The 15,784-nt window shown below is 50.2% G+C and overlaps 2 protein-coding genes and 1 long non-coding RNA gene across 4 annotated transcripts; 2 read left to right on the forward strand and 1 right to left on the reverse strand.

The window, feature by feature from the left end:
* Nucleotides 1-480: 480 nt before the first annotated feature.
* MRNIP (MRN complex interacting protein) lies at nt 481-4,645 on the forward strand. Its single transcript, XM_068148573.1, has 7 exons — nt 481-564; nt 640-699; nt 929-1,026; nt 2,188-2,257; nt 2,552-2,679; nt 2,932-3,019; nt 3,520-4,645. Exons 1-7 carry the CDS (start codon nt 481-483, stop codon nt 4,120-4,122), a joined length of 1,131 nt encoding a protein of 376 aa, XP_068004674.1. The 3' UTR covers nt 4,123-4,645.
* Nucleotides 4,646-4,676: 31 nt separating this feature from the next.
* Nucleotides 4,677-9,185, reverse strand: SQSTM1 (sequestosome 1). 2 transcript variants are annotated; one of them, XM_068162477.1, is made up of 8 exons: nt 8,931-9,185; nt 8,641-8,736; nt 7,599-7,828; nt 7,344-7,500; nt 6,796-6,885; nt 6,052-6,287; nt 5,613-5,814; nt 4,677-4,985 (listed from the first exon to the last, which is right to left on the reverse strand). In XM_068162477.1, exons 1-8 carry the CDS (start codon nt 9,106-9,108, stop codon nt 4,828-4,830), a joined length of 1,347 nt encoding a protein of 448 aa, XP_068018578.1. In that variant the 5' UTR covers nt 9,109-9,185; the 3' UTR covers nt 4,677-4,827. The 2 variants fall into 2 exon arrangements, with proteins under 2 accessions (XP_068018578.1, XP_068018586.1); XM_068162485.1 differs by lacking the exon at nt 6,796-6,885.
* A 616-nt stretch (nt 9,186-9,801) lies between these two features.
* Nucleotides 9,802-15,245, forward strand: LOC137453330 (uncharacterized). Its single transcript, XR_010990325.1, has 3 exons — nt 9,802-13,910; nt 14,240-14,455; nt 14,611-15,245. It is a non-coding gene; the product is annotated as an uncharacterized lncRNA (long non-coding RNA).
* The last annotated feature ends 539 nt before the right edge of the window (nt 15,246-15,784 follow it).

The following is a 15,784-nucleotide window of genomic DNA, read 5'->3' on the forward strand; positions in this document are numbered from 1 at the left end:
TTCTGTTTTGTTTTTTTTCTTCTTTCATTTTTTCTTCTTCTTTCATTTTTTCTTCTTCTTTCATTTTTTCTTCTTTCGGTTTTTTCCTTCCTTCTTCTATCTTTTGTTGGTTTTTTTTTTTCTTCTTTCTTTTATTCCCCTTCTTTCTTTTTTTCCTTCTTTAGTTTTCCCTTTCGCTCTTTTTTCTTTTTTTTTTTCTTCCTTCTTCCTGTCTTTCCTTTTCGCCCTTCCTCCCTTCTCTGTCCCTTTTTAATTTCTCTTTCCGCTTTTGACCTCTTTTCCTCGTGCTTGTTTTGTTTTGTTTTGTTTCCTTTATCTTTGGTGGTTGTTCTGCCTCTGCGCTGCTCTCCCAGGGGAGGTCGCGGCGGGCTCGGGTAGGTGCAGCCTCTTCCCCTCCGGGCCTTGGCGGTCCCGGGGGGCCGGCGCACGAGGGCGGCTGGCGGCGGGGAGGAGTCACGTGGCCGGAAGGCGCGCGTTGCCATGGCGGCGGCGGCGGGCGGCGGTTGGGCGCCGCGGTTCTGGGTGCTGCGCTGCTGCTCCTGCCGCCGCTTCCAAGTGCAGCAGGTGAGTGCCGGCCGGGCCGTGCCGGGCCGGGGACCGCGCTGCGGGACCTGACTGACTCTCTCTTTGCCCTGCTAGGCCAAGCGGAGCGGGAAGTGGAGCTGCTGCGTCTGCGGCCAGCGGCAGGCAGTGCAGAAGGTGAGGGGAGCTGGGCTGGACGTGCGTGGAGGCCTGCGCGGGGGCCGCGGGCAGCCCCGCGGTGGTAGTGGACCCCGTGGGGTGGCGGTGGGGAGCGCACGGCGGCGGTTAGCCCTGCCCAGGACGGCTGGCTGTAGTGCGCACTTGACTGTCGCTGGGGCGAGAGCCTCACCTCCTGCTCTTCCCTGCCGGCTGCTCCCTGAGCCTTGTTTTCATTGTTCTCTTGCAGATTTACGGCCAGGGGTCTGGCCAGGACTGCAGGCGCCACGTCCAAAAACTAAACTTGCTGCAGGGTGAGGCAGAGGAAGCTATTGCCTGGACATCTTGGTAAAGTGTTTCGTCTTTACCTGCTTTGTTTCTTTCCGTGTGCTACATTTGTAATGCATCCTCACGCATCAGGCGCCTCTTGCCTAATTGGAGCTCAGAGGAGGTTTTTCTGGCCTCTAATGTTAAAGTCATGACAGGTGCTAGTTTTGTCATCACCTCCCAGGAGCAAGCTGTTGGTTGGGTTTTGTCTCCTGCTGTGTTTCTTTTGACAAGGCAACTTGATCGTGTTGGTCAGGCCTTTACCCGTTTAAATGTATGCAGTAGGTTTTGAGTTTAGTTTTGGAGGGTTTGAATTAATCTTCCTCATTTTCTGTTTGATGAGCTGACTGCGGAGATGTCCATCTGACAGACTGACAAGCAATTTCCTCAGAGAAAACGTATTCCACACTAAGCTGCTGCTGCTTAACTGTTGGGATTCAAGGGTTTCATGCTGTGAATCTGATCACTGCTGCTGTTGATAAAAAGGCTTGTTTAGTGAAAAGATTTGTCTCGAATTCCTGCTGGGCTGCAAACAAAATCTTGAGTAGCACTTTCCTGTTTATTTAACTCCTGAATGTTTACCAAATGTCTGGTCTTGAACTGATCCAGCTTCCTTTTTACTCAGGGTTAGTTTCAGAAATCAATCAGGCCTGGTTAGATAACTTAGCTGTGTGTATGCAGTGCTCCAGGGTTAAGCTTTGGGAATAAAACTCATTGTTTGTTCACTTCATCAAAACATGTTGCTACTTCTGTTCTCAAAACAGGGTGAAATTCAAAACGTTGTGAAATAACTTCCCTTTTCCCTTGGTTGCCTGGGATATAATCAGTGGGTTTATGCTGTTGTCCCAAGGATATGTTGTTGTATCCCTGGTTATGATCAGTGAAAAGTTATCATTTCATGATTAGCAGCTTTAGATCAAACTTGCAGCTGTATTTGTATAAAAAGAAGGAGAGTCACCCTCTAACTACATTGCTTCAACTAGTTGGGCAATGTACCTTGCAAATCCTTCACTTGACATCTGCTTTTCTGTAGATGCTTTCTTTCTGACATGCCACCACCTATCAGGTGTTCCCATCCATGCTTTCTATCCAGTCCCTTGTGCTGTGACTTGGTGATTTGAAAATCATAAACAGAGAGACAGAAGTGTCTTCTAGACACTCACATTGAATCCTCTCTTTTAGGGGCGTAGAAGACTCTGTAGGTGACAGCAAAAATGTAGCAGCCCAATGTGAAGACAGCTCGGTACAGCAGGTAAGATATCTCCAAAGCTGAGGTAAATACTGACCTAGGGGAATCAAAGAGAACTCAGTGGTCCCTTTATTGTGGGTTCAGAGAGCTGAAACAGTGCCTCTGATCAGAGGGGCTCCAGCAGGGAGAATGAGATGTCTACATAAGCTCTGCTCCACCAGGATACTGACCCTGGCAACAGGATACAGGAATGTGGCCTAAACCAGCTTGTGATTTGAGGTGTTCAGCACATGCATAACAGTGCCAGAAGTTAGCACCCTCTGTTCTGCTGGCTTCAGGAGTTCCCTGATGTTGTAGGAGGGAAGGGCAGAAGTCAGTCGCTGGAGTAAATACCTGGACAAGGAGAACGAAGATGAGGAGGAAGAGGCAACCACAGAGAAACAGCAGTTCTGTTCCCAGAGGAAGAACACTGTGGAAGGACAAAGGTACAAAAAGAATGGGTGTGGGTGTTTTGGTAATTCCTACCCACATTTGAAGGTGTGGGAGGCAGCTCCTCTCTGACAGCTGAACAAAGTACAGGGTGCAATGTATGACCTGAGCTGAGCAGGGATTTGGTATTTGGGGATAAAAGTTCTGTTATGGATAGAGCCATGCAGTTTATAAACACTTCTGGTGATTTGTGCAAGAAATTCACAGTGAGCTAATCTGCCCTCTTTGTAAATGGTTTTGTTGGCCAGGAAACACCAGAAGGGCTTCCTCCTCAGTGATGTTCAGGAGCATGCAGAAGAAAATGGAGTTTTCCAGCTTGCCTGCCAAGCCAAGAAGGTAAAAACCACTGAGGTGCTTCAGTTGTAGAAGATGCTTCCTACTGGTAAACCAAAAGTGTTCTGACCTCTTTTGTGTCACAATTGTGAGTTTTTAGGAGTCTTCCTCCTCTCTTCTGTTTGAGTAAGTGAGGAGGAGAGGAAAATTGTGTTAGGAGTTTCTCTGAAAGGTTTTAGTCAAGCAAAGCCACTGCCACCTTGTGCAGGCTGAGTGGTTGATTTCTCCATCAGGAGAGCTGCAGTCTGAGCTGCTCTGCCTCACTGAGCAGCAGCACCTGTGCAGTACATGGCCACTAAGGCTACTGTGATTACCTACACTGCCAGTGGTGTTGGTCTGAACTGTCACAGTCCTGAGCTCATAGGTGCACCCAGTGCATCAGCTCCAGCTCTGCCTCAGAGGGCTGGTGAGAAGTTGGGTGTATGTGCAGTGCTCTTTCTTTGCTTGCTTCTGTGCAGCTTGGCTGTGCATGCTGGATTTGTGACCAAACTCTCTCCTTACAGCGCAGGAAATGTTTGGTAGCAGTGCCTGATCAGCATGATGGAGATGCAGTTTCTGGAGACACTATGGTTCCTGCTGTCTGTGAGTCTGTAGTGCCTGAGGAGACTACACAAACCCCAATTGCTTCTGCCAAGCCCTCCAAGTGGGACAAATTCCTGTCCTGTTCTGACAGCTCTAGCAAACATGCTACCAGAGCCACCCTGTCACCACAGGAGGGCAGTGGAAGGTTGGGGGTACACAGCATCACTGCATCAGATGCTGGTATGACCAGTAGGTGCTCAGAACTAACTGGAACTACTCTACCTCTGGGGACAGGTTTTCAGTTTAGGAAGTGTGTTGTTAGCACCCAGCAGATTGACTCAAAACTGCCTGGCTCCATGGAGCCCAGCACTGGTTGCTCAGTTAAGGAGGATACATTGCTCAAAGAACCTCAAAGCCACTTGCTAAGGGCAGGACCTGGTGTAGAGACCACTGCAGGAAGGTGCTGTTTCAACAGCACAAGGAGGGCAAACACGTTTGTGAACTCCAACATCAGGTCAAAGCTTAGCAATGTTTCTTGCAAACAGTTCTTCTGCACAGGGGATGAGTTTGATGATGATCTGTGAGAAGTTCAGCCCACCTTTAGCCTTTCCTGGTTGTTGATACATTGAGACAAGATTTTGAAGTGAAGGTGGCTTTAAGCCCTACAGAACTGCACTACTAAAGCTGTTCACTTGCTCTGTAGCTGTGCTTGGAAGAAGGGTATGAGGATGGAGGAGACTGCAGTGGGCAAATACTAGGGTTACAGATTGTCTAGCAACATCATCAGATAGAAATAAGAATGGAAGTAGGTCAGCTTGAAGGCAGAGAGCTCCCAAGCCCTAAGGATGTCTGACTACTACAATAAAATGCTGTGATTAAGTCCCAGTTAAAGTACAGCTCTTTTCTCCTGTACTATTGCTTTGTTTAGATCTCCCCTAGCAACCCTTTCTTCCCTTTGGTTTCTCTGCAGAAGTGTAGGCCTAAGAGTACAGCAAGAGAGGTGAAAACAGGCACTCCTACAGCACTGGTTGCCTCCCTTGCAGAGGGAGCTGCTCCCTGGAATCTCATCCTCCCTCCCCTCTTCTAGCCCAGTTACAGTAAAGAAAACAAGCCAGCTGTAATACTTCAACACTCAGACTCAGCACAGGAAGAAACATTTATTTTTACTCTTCTTCTACAAGCACTTGGGAACATGAGACACAAACCCTTAGCAGGAAAGATGAACCAAGAGTGAGCAGCACTGCACTGTGCTTTTAGTTAGAAGGCAAGTGCTCCTGTTACACAGAACACTACAAGTGAGGTGGCTGCTTGGAGTACTGGATGGCATCTAGTGCTGCCCCGATGTCGCAGTTCTTTGTCTGCAGCAGGCGAGTGAGCCAGCCACCCTCGTCAGAGAAGCCCATGGAGAGCATCTGGGACAGGGACTCAATGAGGCGAGGGTCTGCTTCTGTTCAAGAGAAGAACAGGTTAGAAGTTGAACTATTCCATGTTAAGGAGCAAACCAGCAAGTGCTCTAACATCATGCAGGAGGTAGGTTGGCACTAATCCTAGCCAGTCCAGCAGGGCTGATTAAATGCTCTCAAGTGAGCAGATGTCTGGGAAAATAGACACAATCAGCTAAGAAAACTGTTGAGTCAGACTCAGCTGGCCTTGCTGTAAGCCTCTGCTGGTGATCTCAGTTAAGTGGCCTTGTGTAACTGTTACTGGCTTCCACCAGGAAAACGCCATCTTAAAGCCACAGGATCTGCTGATCTGCATCCTGCATTAAAAGGCCATCTTGAAGAGCACACAAGGACATGATTTAGGATCCCACTTTTTTCATGTTGCTTGAATGGCATTATTAGCCTAAGGTCAGAAGTCTTGTTAAGACTCAGCTGGCCACATTCAAGAGTATGATCTGTCTTGACAGGGGGAGAGAGCTGCCATACCTGCTCACAAAGTTGCAGGCAAATTAAGCTCTACCCTCTGTACCTTGGTTTCTACCATCTCTAAAAAGCAGGTCTGCTATGCTGGCCAAACTGGCAGTTCCCAAGTGGAAGTTACTCTCAGATAAGGAACCTGCAGAGTCTCATACCTGGTGGGAGATGTGGATAGAGTGCAGCTTCTCGCAGTCCTGTAGGTCCTGGTTGGGGAGACTCCTGGGATACATCCAGGGAGCTGGGACCATCTGGCATTTGCAGAGACTGGAGTTCACCTGTGGATGGATCTACTTCTTTGGAAGATAGGTGGGTCCAGTCCTCCTCACCCCCTGATGAGCTGCTGGACTCACTGTGTTCCTGAAAGAAAAATGGTCCAGGTGCTGCAGTGCTTTCCAGGTAGGATGCATGCTCTTAGCTGCCCTTATTAATAGTTACATTCACAAGTCTCACCACCTTGGCTGTAACCCTGTAAAGCAAATGTGCTGCAGATCACTTCATCTGCTGACATCTTGGTATTCAATGCATACCCAATTATTATCTTCCTTTCTCAAAGCCTCAGCAAGCATTATTAAATGAATGTCATAGTTCTTGTACCTGGGACTGGAAGTTGTCATCTTCCATTTGTGTAGGCACAGGATCTATCACCATGTCTTGTATCTGCTCTGCAACGCCATGTACTTCTGTCACAGCATCTGTGCTATTCCAGTCTGCTTTGGTCTGGTTAGGAGTACTACTGCTTGGCTCAGCAGTACTCTTCTCTTGATTGGGGGAAGCAGGAGTCACTTTGCTTCTCTGTCCTCCATGCTCCACATCAATATCAACTTCAATACCTAGAAGTGCATTTGAGGTGGAGAAAGCATTACAAATTTTGTCCATAGTTGAGTCCTAAACAAGCATGGATCAGTTCTGTCAGGTTCCTGCACTCCCTACACTTTGCCATGTAACATGCAGGAAATAAAATGCAAAGCATTCCTTATACAAAGTAAGGAAGCATGAAGTAGCCATCTTCTAGGCAGACAAGCCAGACATTTAGAGCATCAGGGCAGAAGTTACCTATGTCCACCTAAGCCAAGCAGAATCATGAGTTGCCACTGACTTAGTGTTGCAGTGGTGAAATCTCAATGACATTTTTCCTCATTTCTCCCAAAGGAGGGCTCTGGACAGGGACTCAGTGGCTGCTCTAAGCCTGGGCATTATTAGTACCAGGAGTAAACTAAGCCTTTAAGGCTTAGTAGCATGAGGTAGTTCCAGTACTGGTCACACCAGCTGACTGCTAGTCCTGTTAAGGGAGCCTTTAAGCCAGTCTCAGGGATGGGGATAACAAACTAAATTACTTACCCAAGGGGCTCAGAAAAGCTGCAACACTCTCCCCAACATTCTTTAAGAAGGTGACATTGGGGTCCTGAGGCTGGCTGTTAGTAGAAGCTTCTAGAAAGACAATTTATGTTAGCACACAGCCTAGAGAGAAAGAGCACCTACAAAGAGTATCCCCATGAGATCTCAGTGCTCTTTTCCCATCTCTTTCTACAACAAAGGCAGTAGAGAGACAAAAAGAACTGAGCTACCTCTGGAACTGAAAACCAGCAGCATTAGCATTGTTAAGGCTCATTAGCCATGCTGAAAGGCAGATCTGGAGTAGAGTAGTGACATGCTTACTCCAACAGCTCAGCTTGGTTTGGTTCTATGTACTCTCTCTGCATCCTGATTGATTGCATGGGCCCAAGCATGCCTTAAAATAACCTCACTGTGCTGAAAGGTGACAATTAATTCAGGCAAATTAGGTTAGTTCCCATGTCTGTTCCTCCACCCAGATTCCACCCTGTGCTACACAACCTCAGCTAGTTTGATTCCACCACCGCCTTGTTTACCAGGAGCTCTCCTCCTACCTTCTGCAGCAGGTTGACTGGAGGGTGCAGCACTGGTCTGGGCTTGTTCCGGGTTCTGGCAGGGAGCTGCAGGGCCAGGATATCCCCAGCAGTGCATCCACGGGAAGGGTGGAACCCCGTGCCGCATTTTGCGGAGCCAGCGTCCCCGGGGAAGCCACTGCAAAGAGAAGCGTTCCTGTGACTGCTCCCACAGCCAGGCCGACTCACAGCTAGGGCTTCAGGGAGGAGAGCAGCTACAGATTTATTCCCCCTCACCTCAAACGGATTCAGCAGCGGGCTCTGAAACACGACCATGTTGTGCTCCTTGTGGATGCCCTTCCCCTCGCAGGAGCTGCAGAGGTCGTAGTCTGGGCAGACTGTGCACTTGAACCTGGCACCCACCACGGGCCCTTCGCAGCCATCACAGATCACGTTGGGGTGCACCATGTCGCGGGGAGGCTCCTGGCCGCACTGCGAGCGGTGCTCCCGCCTGCACTCCTTTTTCTCTATTAAGGGAAGGAAACAAGAACAAGGTTACTATTTAAAGGCTGGAAATTCGGGCAGAGGAGAAGGAAGCACAAACAGTATTGACTTACTAGGTCAGTTTATTTTTACCCTGGCTGCCAAACACAAGCTGGGGGCACGTAAGAGAACTTAAATCAAGTGTTAAGTGGTTTTGCAAAGGTACCTGCTCCTCAAAGGGAGGATACCTCATCCTTCACAGGCCCTTGGCATGTTTGGTTTAGATTAGTACTGCACTTCTCCATTTGGATTCTCATCCTACCTTCCTAAGCATTACAAAAACAAAACGTTTGTGGAGAGGGCCTTAGGAAGAAATGCCAGGAGGCATTAACATGAGTGGAGACAACAGCCACCGATCCTGTGACTCACGAGATGGACTGCAGATAAAGCTCTGCAGGTAGTTACAGGTACAGAGGGAATTAGGGAGCAACAATGCACTAAAGAATAGGATAGAATTAAGGCTTCCCGATGTGGTGTTGTGAATATTAAAGATACTAGCACCAGGCCAGCATTTCCAGGGTGCCAGCATGACAACAGTGACTCACACTGGGCCAGCTGAGATGACACGGCTATAGAAGGAGACTTGGGATCCGTTTGTGCCATCTCATCAGGAAGGATTCACGTTCAGCTATACTACCCTGCCCTTTATTTACCCTCCCACCAAAGGCTGCAGGTTGCACTAGGCCCATGAGGACAAGGACAAGGGCTGGCTTCTCCCAATTTCGGAGGCCTGCCAGCCGGCACAGATGGCAGAGCCAGGGACTTGTGACCGCCCTTCAGGGCTGTGCGGCGTTACCTTTGACGTAAACACGAAAGACACCATCCTGCACGTATGGCATCGCCATCTCCAGCTCCTCGTCGGTGGAAAACGCGACCAGATCCCCGTCTTCATCTAGAAAGGGTAAATCGCAGAGTTAAGCGCCTCGTCAGGTGCCACAGGAGACGCTCTGCAAGGATGCTGGGGAGGGGGCAACGGGGACACGACGGCCCTGAGACCTTCCCACCCTCCTGGGACACCGATCTCGGAACCTGAGCCGGTGTGGGGCGGTCCGGCCCGCTGAGGATCCCCCCCGTAGCCCCGCTCACCCCTGTAGTGCATGCGGAAGGCGGCCGGCGGCCCGGCGCGCAGCAGCCCCTGGAAGAGCTCGGCGACGCGGTCATGGATGGCCTGGTAGCGGGCGGGCGGCGGCAGGGAGAAGCGGCGGATCTCGCGGGCCGCGTCCTCCTTGCCCAGCAGGTAGGCTTTGACTGTCAGCGCCGCCATGGCTGTGGCGCAGCACGAATTGCTGCCGGGGGCCGGGCGAGCGGGCGGAGAAACAGGCAACGGCGGAGGAGCGGAACGGCAGCGCCTGAGCGCTGCGACGCCGCCTTATAGCGCCGCCGGGCGGGGCCTCCGAGCAGCCCGCCCCGGCCCCGGCCCCGTGTGCGCTGCGGGCCTCTGCCCCGGCGCCGCCCGCTGGCAACCAGCCTCCGACCCTGGCCCGGGGGTCCTGGGCGGGGAGGGGTCTCGGCTATTGGCAGCGCCCTGGGCATGTTGCGCAGTTTGTTTCCCCCGGGCTGTGCTCCCTTCCTGCAGCCGCGAAACCCGTGAAGAGTTGCAAATGGCCCTGTTTGCTCCCTGTCCTCTCGCCCCCCCAGGAGCAGGGTCTATGCCCGGGGGGGCGTCCCCAGGCCTGTGTGTTATAAGGACAAAGGGCTGTGCTGATTCAAAAGCATCAGCGGTCCCTGGGCAGCAGGGAGTGAGTGCAGCCTCAGGTACCCTCCGGGTACTCACCGGTGGTGAGGGTCTTTGCAGGCAGCAAAACCACAGGTCTGCTGTGCACCATGGGGCAGCCCCTGGCTGAACTGGTTCCATCACTGCCTGGCAGCAGCCACCAGCATTAGACAGGGCATGTGCTCATGCACCGCTCGGTCATCCTGGTGCTGCTCATCACCTCTGTCCTCTGCATCGGGTCAAGCCATGTGCCTGCCCGGCTCGTGCCAGGGTGACAGCAGCCACCGAAAGGGTTTGCATGCTCAGCGTGGCAGGCATAAATAACTCTGCAGCTAGTGCTCTCCCCTGAACCCAGTGTTTCGGAAGAGGGGGCTAAAAATAAGGATAGTGGTATAAACACAACTGACATTAAGGAGGATGTTCTGGGGGCTTTCCAAGTTGGTTGGCAGCAATATTTTTCTGCAGATCAGATAGAGTTGACAGGCCTCTTAATCTGGCCACGGGAGAGTCCAGCTGGAAGAGCACATCATCCGTGCATCCAGGCGTGATTAAATAAGGATGGATCAATGATTATTAGGTTCCTCGTTGGCGTTAATTTCCTCTCACCTGAGGGTCTGACCATTCTCACTCTTTGGTGACATATTTCTTGGTGTAAGATAATAAAAACTTAGGAGAAACTGTGTGATGATTTAGCATCTTCTTCAATCAAGAGAAGGAGAAGGTTTAATTTCCATTGTGAAGAGACAGATTGTTCCTTGACCTGAAGTACAGAAGTTAAAACACTCGGCCTTCCTTCCAGGTACATTTTTGGCACGTGGCAATTTTGATACTGTGATCTTCTTCTTTTCTTTTCTTTTTTTTCTCCTGGAAAATGCTATTTGCAGTGAAAAGAATTGCCCCTTTTTAACATATTTTTCTCTTTTTTTTCCAGGAATTTCAGTTTCTAGGTATGACAGGGCAAATATTCCACCATGGAGCGAGGAGTTAAAGTTTAAACATAGGCAGGACCAGGTTTAGCCATGAATGGTGCTGGGCAGGGAATGATTCATCAGCTCGCACAGCGCGAGGTGTCGAAAGGTTTGGCATGTTGCACTTGCCACCCCTTCTGCCCCTTTGCTGTCTGTGTCCTTATTTCTGAAGAGGATGCTGAAAGTTGCTGGCTTGAGATCATGGGATTACTTTTTTTGCCTCTATAAAATCAGAGCTGGGACCAGTGGTTGCAGGGCATGCAGTACAGGATGCTCTGTCTGTGTGGAATCTGCCTTGCCCAGCAGCTCCTCTAGCATGTCCATCTGCTATCCTATTTCTGAGGACCCAAACAGCCACCTTGGTCTCATTTATAGAGCCAGATACTTGTCTTTTGGGACCCAGCCCCAGCACATTCCCTTCTTAGGCAGCAGGTTGCTGCCATCTCAGACAGGACTGATTCTTTATTCCCTTCTCCATCACTGCCTGGATATGGTGGGTTGAAATTCCCACCCCCTGCCCCAACATTAACTTTAAAGGCATAGCCTAAAGCTACCACACTGGGTCTTTGTGGCATGGTGGATTCTCCTCAAGTTGCCCTGTCCACGATGGTGGATTGTCCTCAAGTGACCAGGGCTTTTCCAGCAAGTTGTGTCTCCAGATTGATTCATAGATTTATAATTATCAGGCAATGTGCCAAATTAAAACTAGAAATCTAAGTTTTCTTCTGTGTGAACTTTAATCCAGTTGGAGGGGGCCAAAAGCCAGAGGGAATATCCCTTCTCCTCCTGGTAGTATGTGCTAAGTCATGCTTAGCTTTCTGGTCATTACATCATGGACTTTTACAAAACATTCGGAAAGTAAGGCTTTCACCAGCCTCCTGCTAGCTTACCTCACCCATCATGAGACAGGGGTGACTCAGTGACTTGACTCCTCCTCCTCCTCCTCAAGGTCGGGAGTTTCCTCCCAGCAAGCCCTTCTCCAGCTCGGACCTCTCTCTCCTAGCTTTTCCTCTTGCCTCCCAGCTCTGGGATGTGCCTCCAGGCGGTTTCTCAGCCCCCTGGAGAGGCCGGGTGAGAAGCAGCGCTGTACTCCCACATATATTAACTTGAGACGGTTTTTCCCCTCTCTTTGCTGGACGATCTGGGGTTTGACATTCTCGGCATGAAGCACTGGCTGTGGGGACGTTTTCTTACAGGCTCTTTAAGAATCCCATAGCATCCCAGCAAGCCCCTGCCCAAAGAGTGGTTTGTCAGTCTGAGCTGTTGAGCAGCCAGCTTGACAGATGGATGTAGCAAAGGAACAGCAAAGGCGATGGGGAAAAAAAGCTGTTCAAGTTTAAAATTTCAAGGTTACAGAGGAAAGGCTCCAAAAGGAGCAATTAGCATCCCTGCAGTGCTCTGCTTTCTCTCTACACCCACTTTCTTCTGGGAAGTGTTTAAAAATATTTGGAGAGATTCTTGCTCTAAGAGCACAATCAAACAGAAATACTCCTTGTGTCCAAGCCTTTCGTGTGTGCAGTAAAACCTCGGTGGAATGAAGTGGGGAAGGGTGTCCAATCTTCTCCTTGCTTGTACACCACAACAGAGGCTGCTACCGATTTTCCAGAGGGAATTCACCCCCAGATCATTGCTCCACCCTGAGGCCCCCATCACTACCCCAGCACTGCTGGTGAGGAGGGGAAGGTTTGGCCCCGGGCTCTGGCAGGATGGTGATGGAGGGACGGTGATAGAACCACAGCAGGCAGGTGCTTGCCAGGCTAGAGCAGGTGTCATAGTCCACACTCTGCTGTGCTGCCACAAGCTTCTTCCAGAGGCTTCTGGAGAGGTGCAGGATCCTCCAGATGCCTCAGGTCAGATGCTGATGACTCAGCCCAGTCTCGTGATGACTTCTATCCTTCTCCAGCCCAGTGAAAACACTGAGACAGAAACTTCCTTCCGCAAAAGCAGAGGCAGAAGGGAAAGCTGAGAGGGTTATTTTGCTGTCTCATGTTTGAGGCAGAGTTTTCCTGAAGGTTGGCTCTGACACATCAGGTGTTTACATAGGCTCATGGCTCATTTGGTGTCACGTGAAACTTTTAAGGGCAGAAAATTCTGGGCCAGTTTTTTGGTGGAGGCAGAGGAACAGAGAGGGAGAATGGGTGGGGAGCAAGCACCAAGTGCAAGCATACTATGGGTGCCGTGCAAATACATAAGGCTTTCACGTTCCTGAAGGTGAGAAGGGACTTTTTGCAACCTACACAAACTGCTTGAGGTGAGTGTTGATTTGAGAACCTGACTCGTAGCTTCTGCCCTGAATTAAAGCATCAACATGTCAACGCGCTGAAGGTAAGCCTCCTGGTGTGATCGCTATCTCTCCAGGCTAAAGAGCATTTGGAAACATTTGTACCGCGGTGAAACAAGCCCCGCTGGTGTTTGAACACACTGACCTATAAACCAGGGAAAACAAAGTTACTTTGTTTTATGAGGAAAAGAACAAGCGCTCTTTGCTCACAGCAGGCCGGGAAGGACCCAGCCTATCCTGCTCGCAGATGGGCCAGGCTCCAGAGCTGAATTCTTTGGAGAGCTGGATAAAATCAGCTATAAATCTGGATTACATTTTATATCTAGACCTAATATATCATTTCCCCCCCTCTCTTTCTAATTCTTGTAATGGCCTCGGGACTTGTGCATTGCTTTCAGGACCTCGTTTCTGCAGCGTGCTCAGCGTTGCCAACATCAGCTGTTCAAAGATTGTGAGATCACCTTGGAAAACCTCTTCTCCCTGTTTATTTGCTGCTGGGGGTGGGTTGAGCCTCTGCAGTTTGCATTTTAAACTTTGCTCTGCAAAAGGACTCAAAACTTGCTTGTTAAAAACAGAATAAAAGCCAGAACTCAGGTAAGAGGGAGGGGACTGCAAGAATGAAAGGGAACATTGCAGCTCTGATAGAAACAGCTCAAGTGTTGGCAATCTCTAGCCCCTCATTTTCCCCAGGGTTTAGGGTTTGGGGTTTTTTTTTTGGTCATGTGAGGGTGTTACAAAACTCATTCATTTCTTTGGACTTTTATGAAGACAAACTACAATAGCAGAAATGAGATTAAGCTTTATCCTTGGGAAGGAATCTAATTAGTTGTCTTGGAGAAATTATTCATGTCACTCTGTTTGCTTGCCCTGCAGACACACCACACCCCCCAAGTGGTAGGAGCGTTTTGCACAGCTGAAAATAAACAGCCAACATCTCCTGCGCTGAAGTGTGTCATGTTGTCTCTCTGCACCTCTGAGCGGCAGCAGGATTTCACAGCCTTTCCCACCAGCAGCTCTTACGTGTCTGCTGCCTCTGCAGGCTCTTTGCCATCAATTGCTGTGAAGCCTCTTGTCAGTTTCTGGGTTTAACACGTGGGTTTGAGGTGAGAAAGCAAGAGGGCTGAGTGGGACAGAGCTTCTGGGGTTTGTTTTCTTTGCTCTAATGGTGGAAGTGCCGTTGCTGGTGTGGTTGAGGCTTTATCTGCAGCTGAGGAGTGAGTGGTGGGTGGGTGTATGAGGTTGGGGGTCTGAGCTTGGGCGTGTGGCTGCCATCCAAGGAGCTGGTCAAATGCTCAAGGGCTCGACTGCCCTGAGCCAGGGGACATTCATGTCCTATGGGTGATGGTCACTTGGGCAGTGCCCTGCAAAATCCAGTTTAGGAAGCACGGATCCAGCCTCCCTCTGTTTGTTTGGTTGGTTCATTTGTTTTCAGGATTCCCGGTTCAGAGATGTGCCCGGAGTGAGCAATGCTCCACGCTGGGGCCCCACAGCTCCTGGCTGGTTTCTGGCAGCGAAGGCAGAAACTTCTGGTGCCATCCAAAGGGCTCCCTCTGCTGATTCCCTGCTCGGATTTTCTCATCACCAGGAGAGGCCATCTCACGACTTGGAAACTGCAGTTTATTTTACAGAGAAAGGGCTAAGGACAGAGGTAGGCAAGACCACCTCCTGCAAAAAGGAGCAACCTATGCATTTCCTCATGCACGGGTATGGCTTTCAGCAAGGGACAGAGACAGAGTACCCCAAGGCAGCCCCTGTACCCACTCATCTTGGGTGCTGAGCTCCCTTCACCCCTTGCCTTTCCAGGAGGAATTGAGGCAGAGGCCTGAGGACCTGTTTGCTGGACTTCCCTAGTTCAGAAGGAGTCCTGCATGGGATGGAGCACTGCCTGGAGAGGGTATGCCCGTGGACTGCGTCTGGCTCCCAGCACATCCCTGCCTGTGCCCAGGCTGCTCCAGGACTATGGCTGAGCATCACCCAGCGCCTGCACTGCTGCTCCCTCTGCACTTTACATTGCTCCTTAATTGATCCAAACGTGTCAAACACCAGGGAGCCAGTCCTGCAATATTTACACGTCTGAGAAATATTTACCCACTACAAGAGCTCTGGGGATCAGAAGATGACAACTTTTGCTGAAGGATCATCTGTCCCCCTACAGGGCACAGGAGCTGTTTGACCTCACACACAAGCAGAGACTCCAGTTCAGGCAACAGAGGCACATAAATGCAGTGCTCCAAACAGAGTCTTGCTGTACAGCAGCTCCTGCTCTGTAATGAAATCAAACCGGACCATTAACTGAGCAAAACACGAGCAAACTCATTTCAAAATCAGATTTCTTTTGTCCTTCATCTGGGCAAGCAGCTTGAGGCCATAACCCCTGAATGCCAGGTCCTCTGGAAGAGCGATGACGTCCTTCCAGGCCCCAGCTGCCATTTGTGATATTCATCTGGCATCGATTTTCTCTCAATAAATATTAGATGCCGTTTCCTTAACTGGGATGAAGTGCTCCTGCAGAAATGGCACCGTACAGCCAGGGGGGCTGCTGAGCCTCAGACCCCCCCTCACAGCTGTGCACAGCTCTGCGCCTAGGGGCAGAGCTCACACCTCTGTCCATAGGCACCTGTGCACACCCTGATGTGGAGTGATACTTCCCTGCAGAGATTTATGCTCTCCTGTGCATGCACACAGGTCCCACACAGACATAGACACACAGAGACCATATAGAGACAGGTGCATGCATGCACACAGACCCACAGGTACAGAAATATCTCCAAATGGCCATATGCTTGTGCAGAAGTGTGCATGTAGACTTCTATCTGAGCGAGACAAGGGCACAGGGATGTACATTTATGTATGCAACCCATGGATGTGCACATGTGCATCCACGCCCCCACACCACATACTGCTGTAGGCACATACACACACAGCACACACACTCTCACACACACCCTCAGACACACACACCCACCTCTATACATGC

Source organism: Melanerpes formicivorus, unplaced genomic scaffold (assembly GCF_026170545.1).
Source record: "Melanerpes formicivorus ecotype bairdi unplaced genomic scaffold, bMelFor1.0.p_v2 SCAF_2, whole genome shotgun sequence".
NCBI classification, from domain to species: Eukaryota; Metazoa; Chordata; class Aves; order Piciformes; family Picidae; genus Melanerpes; species Melanerpes formicivorus.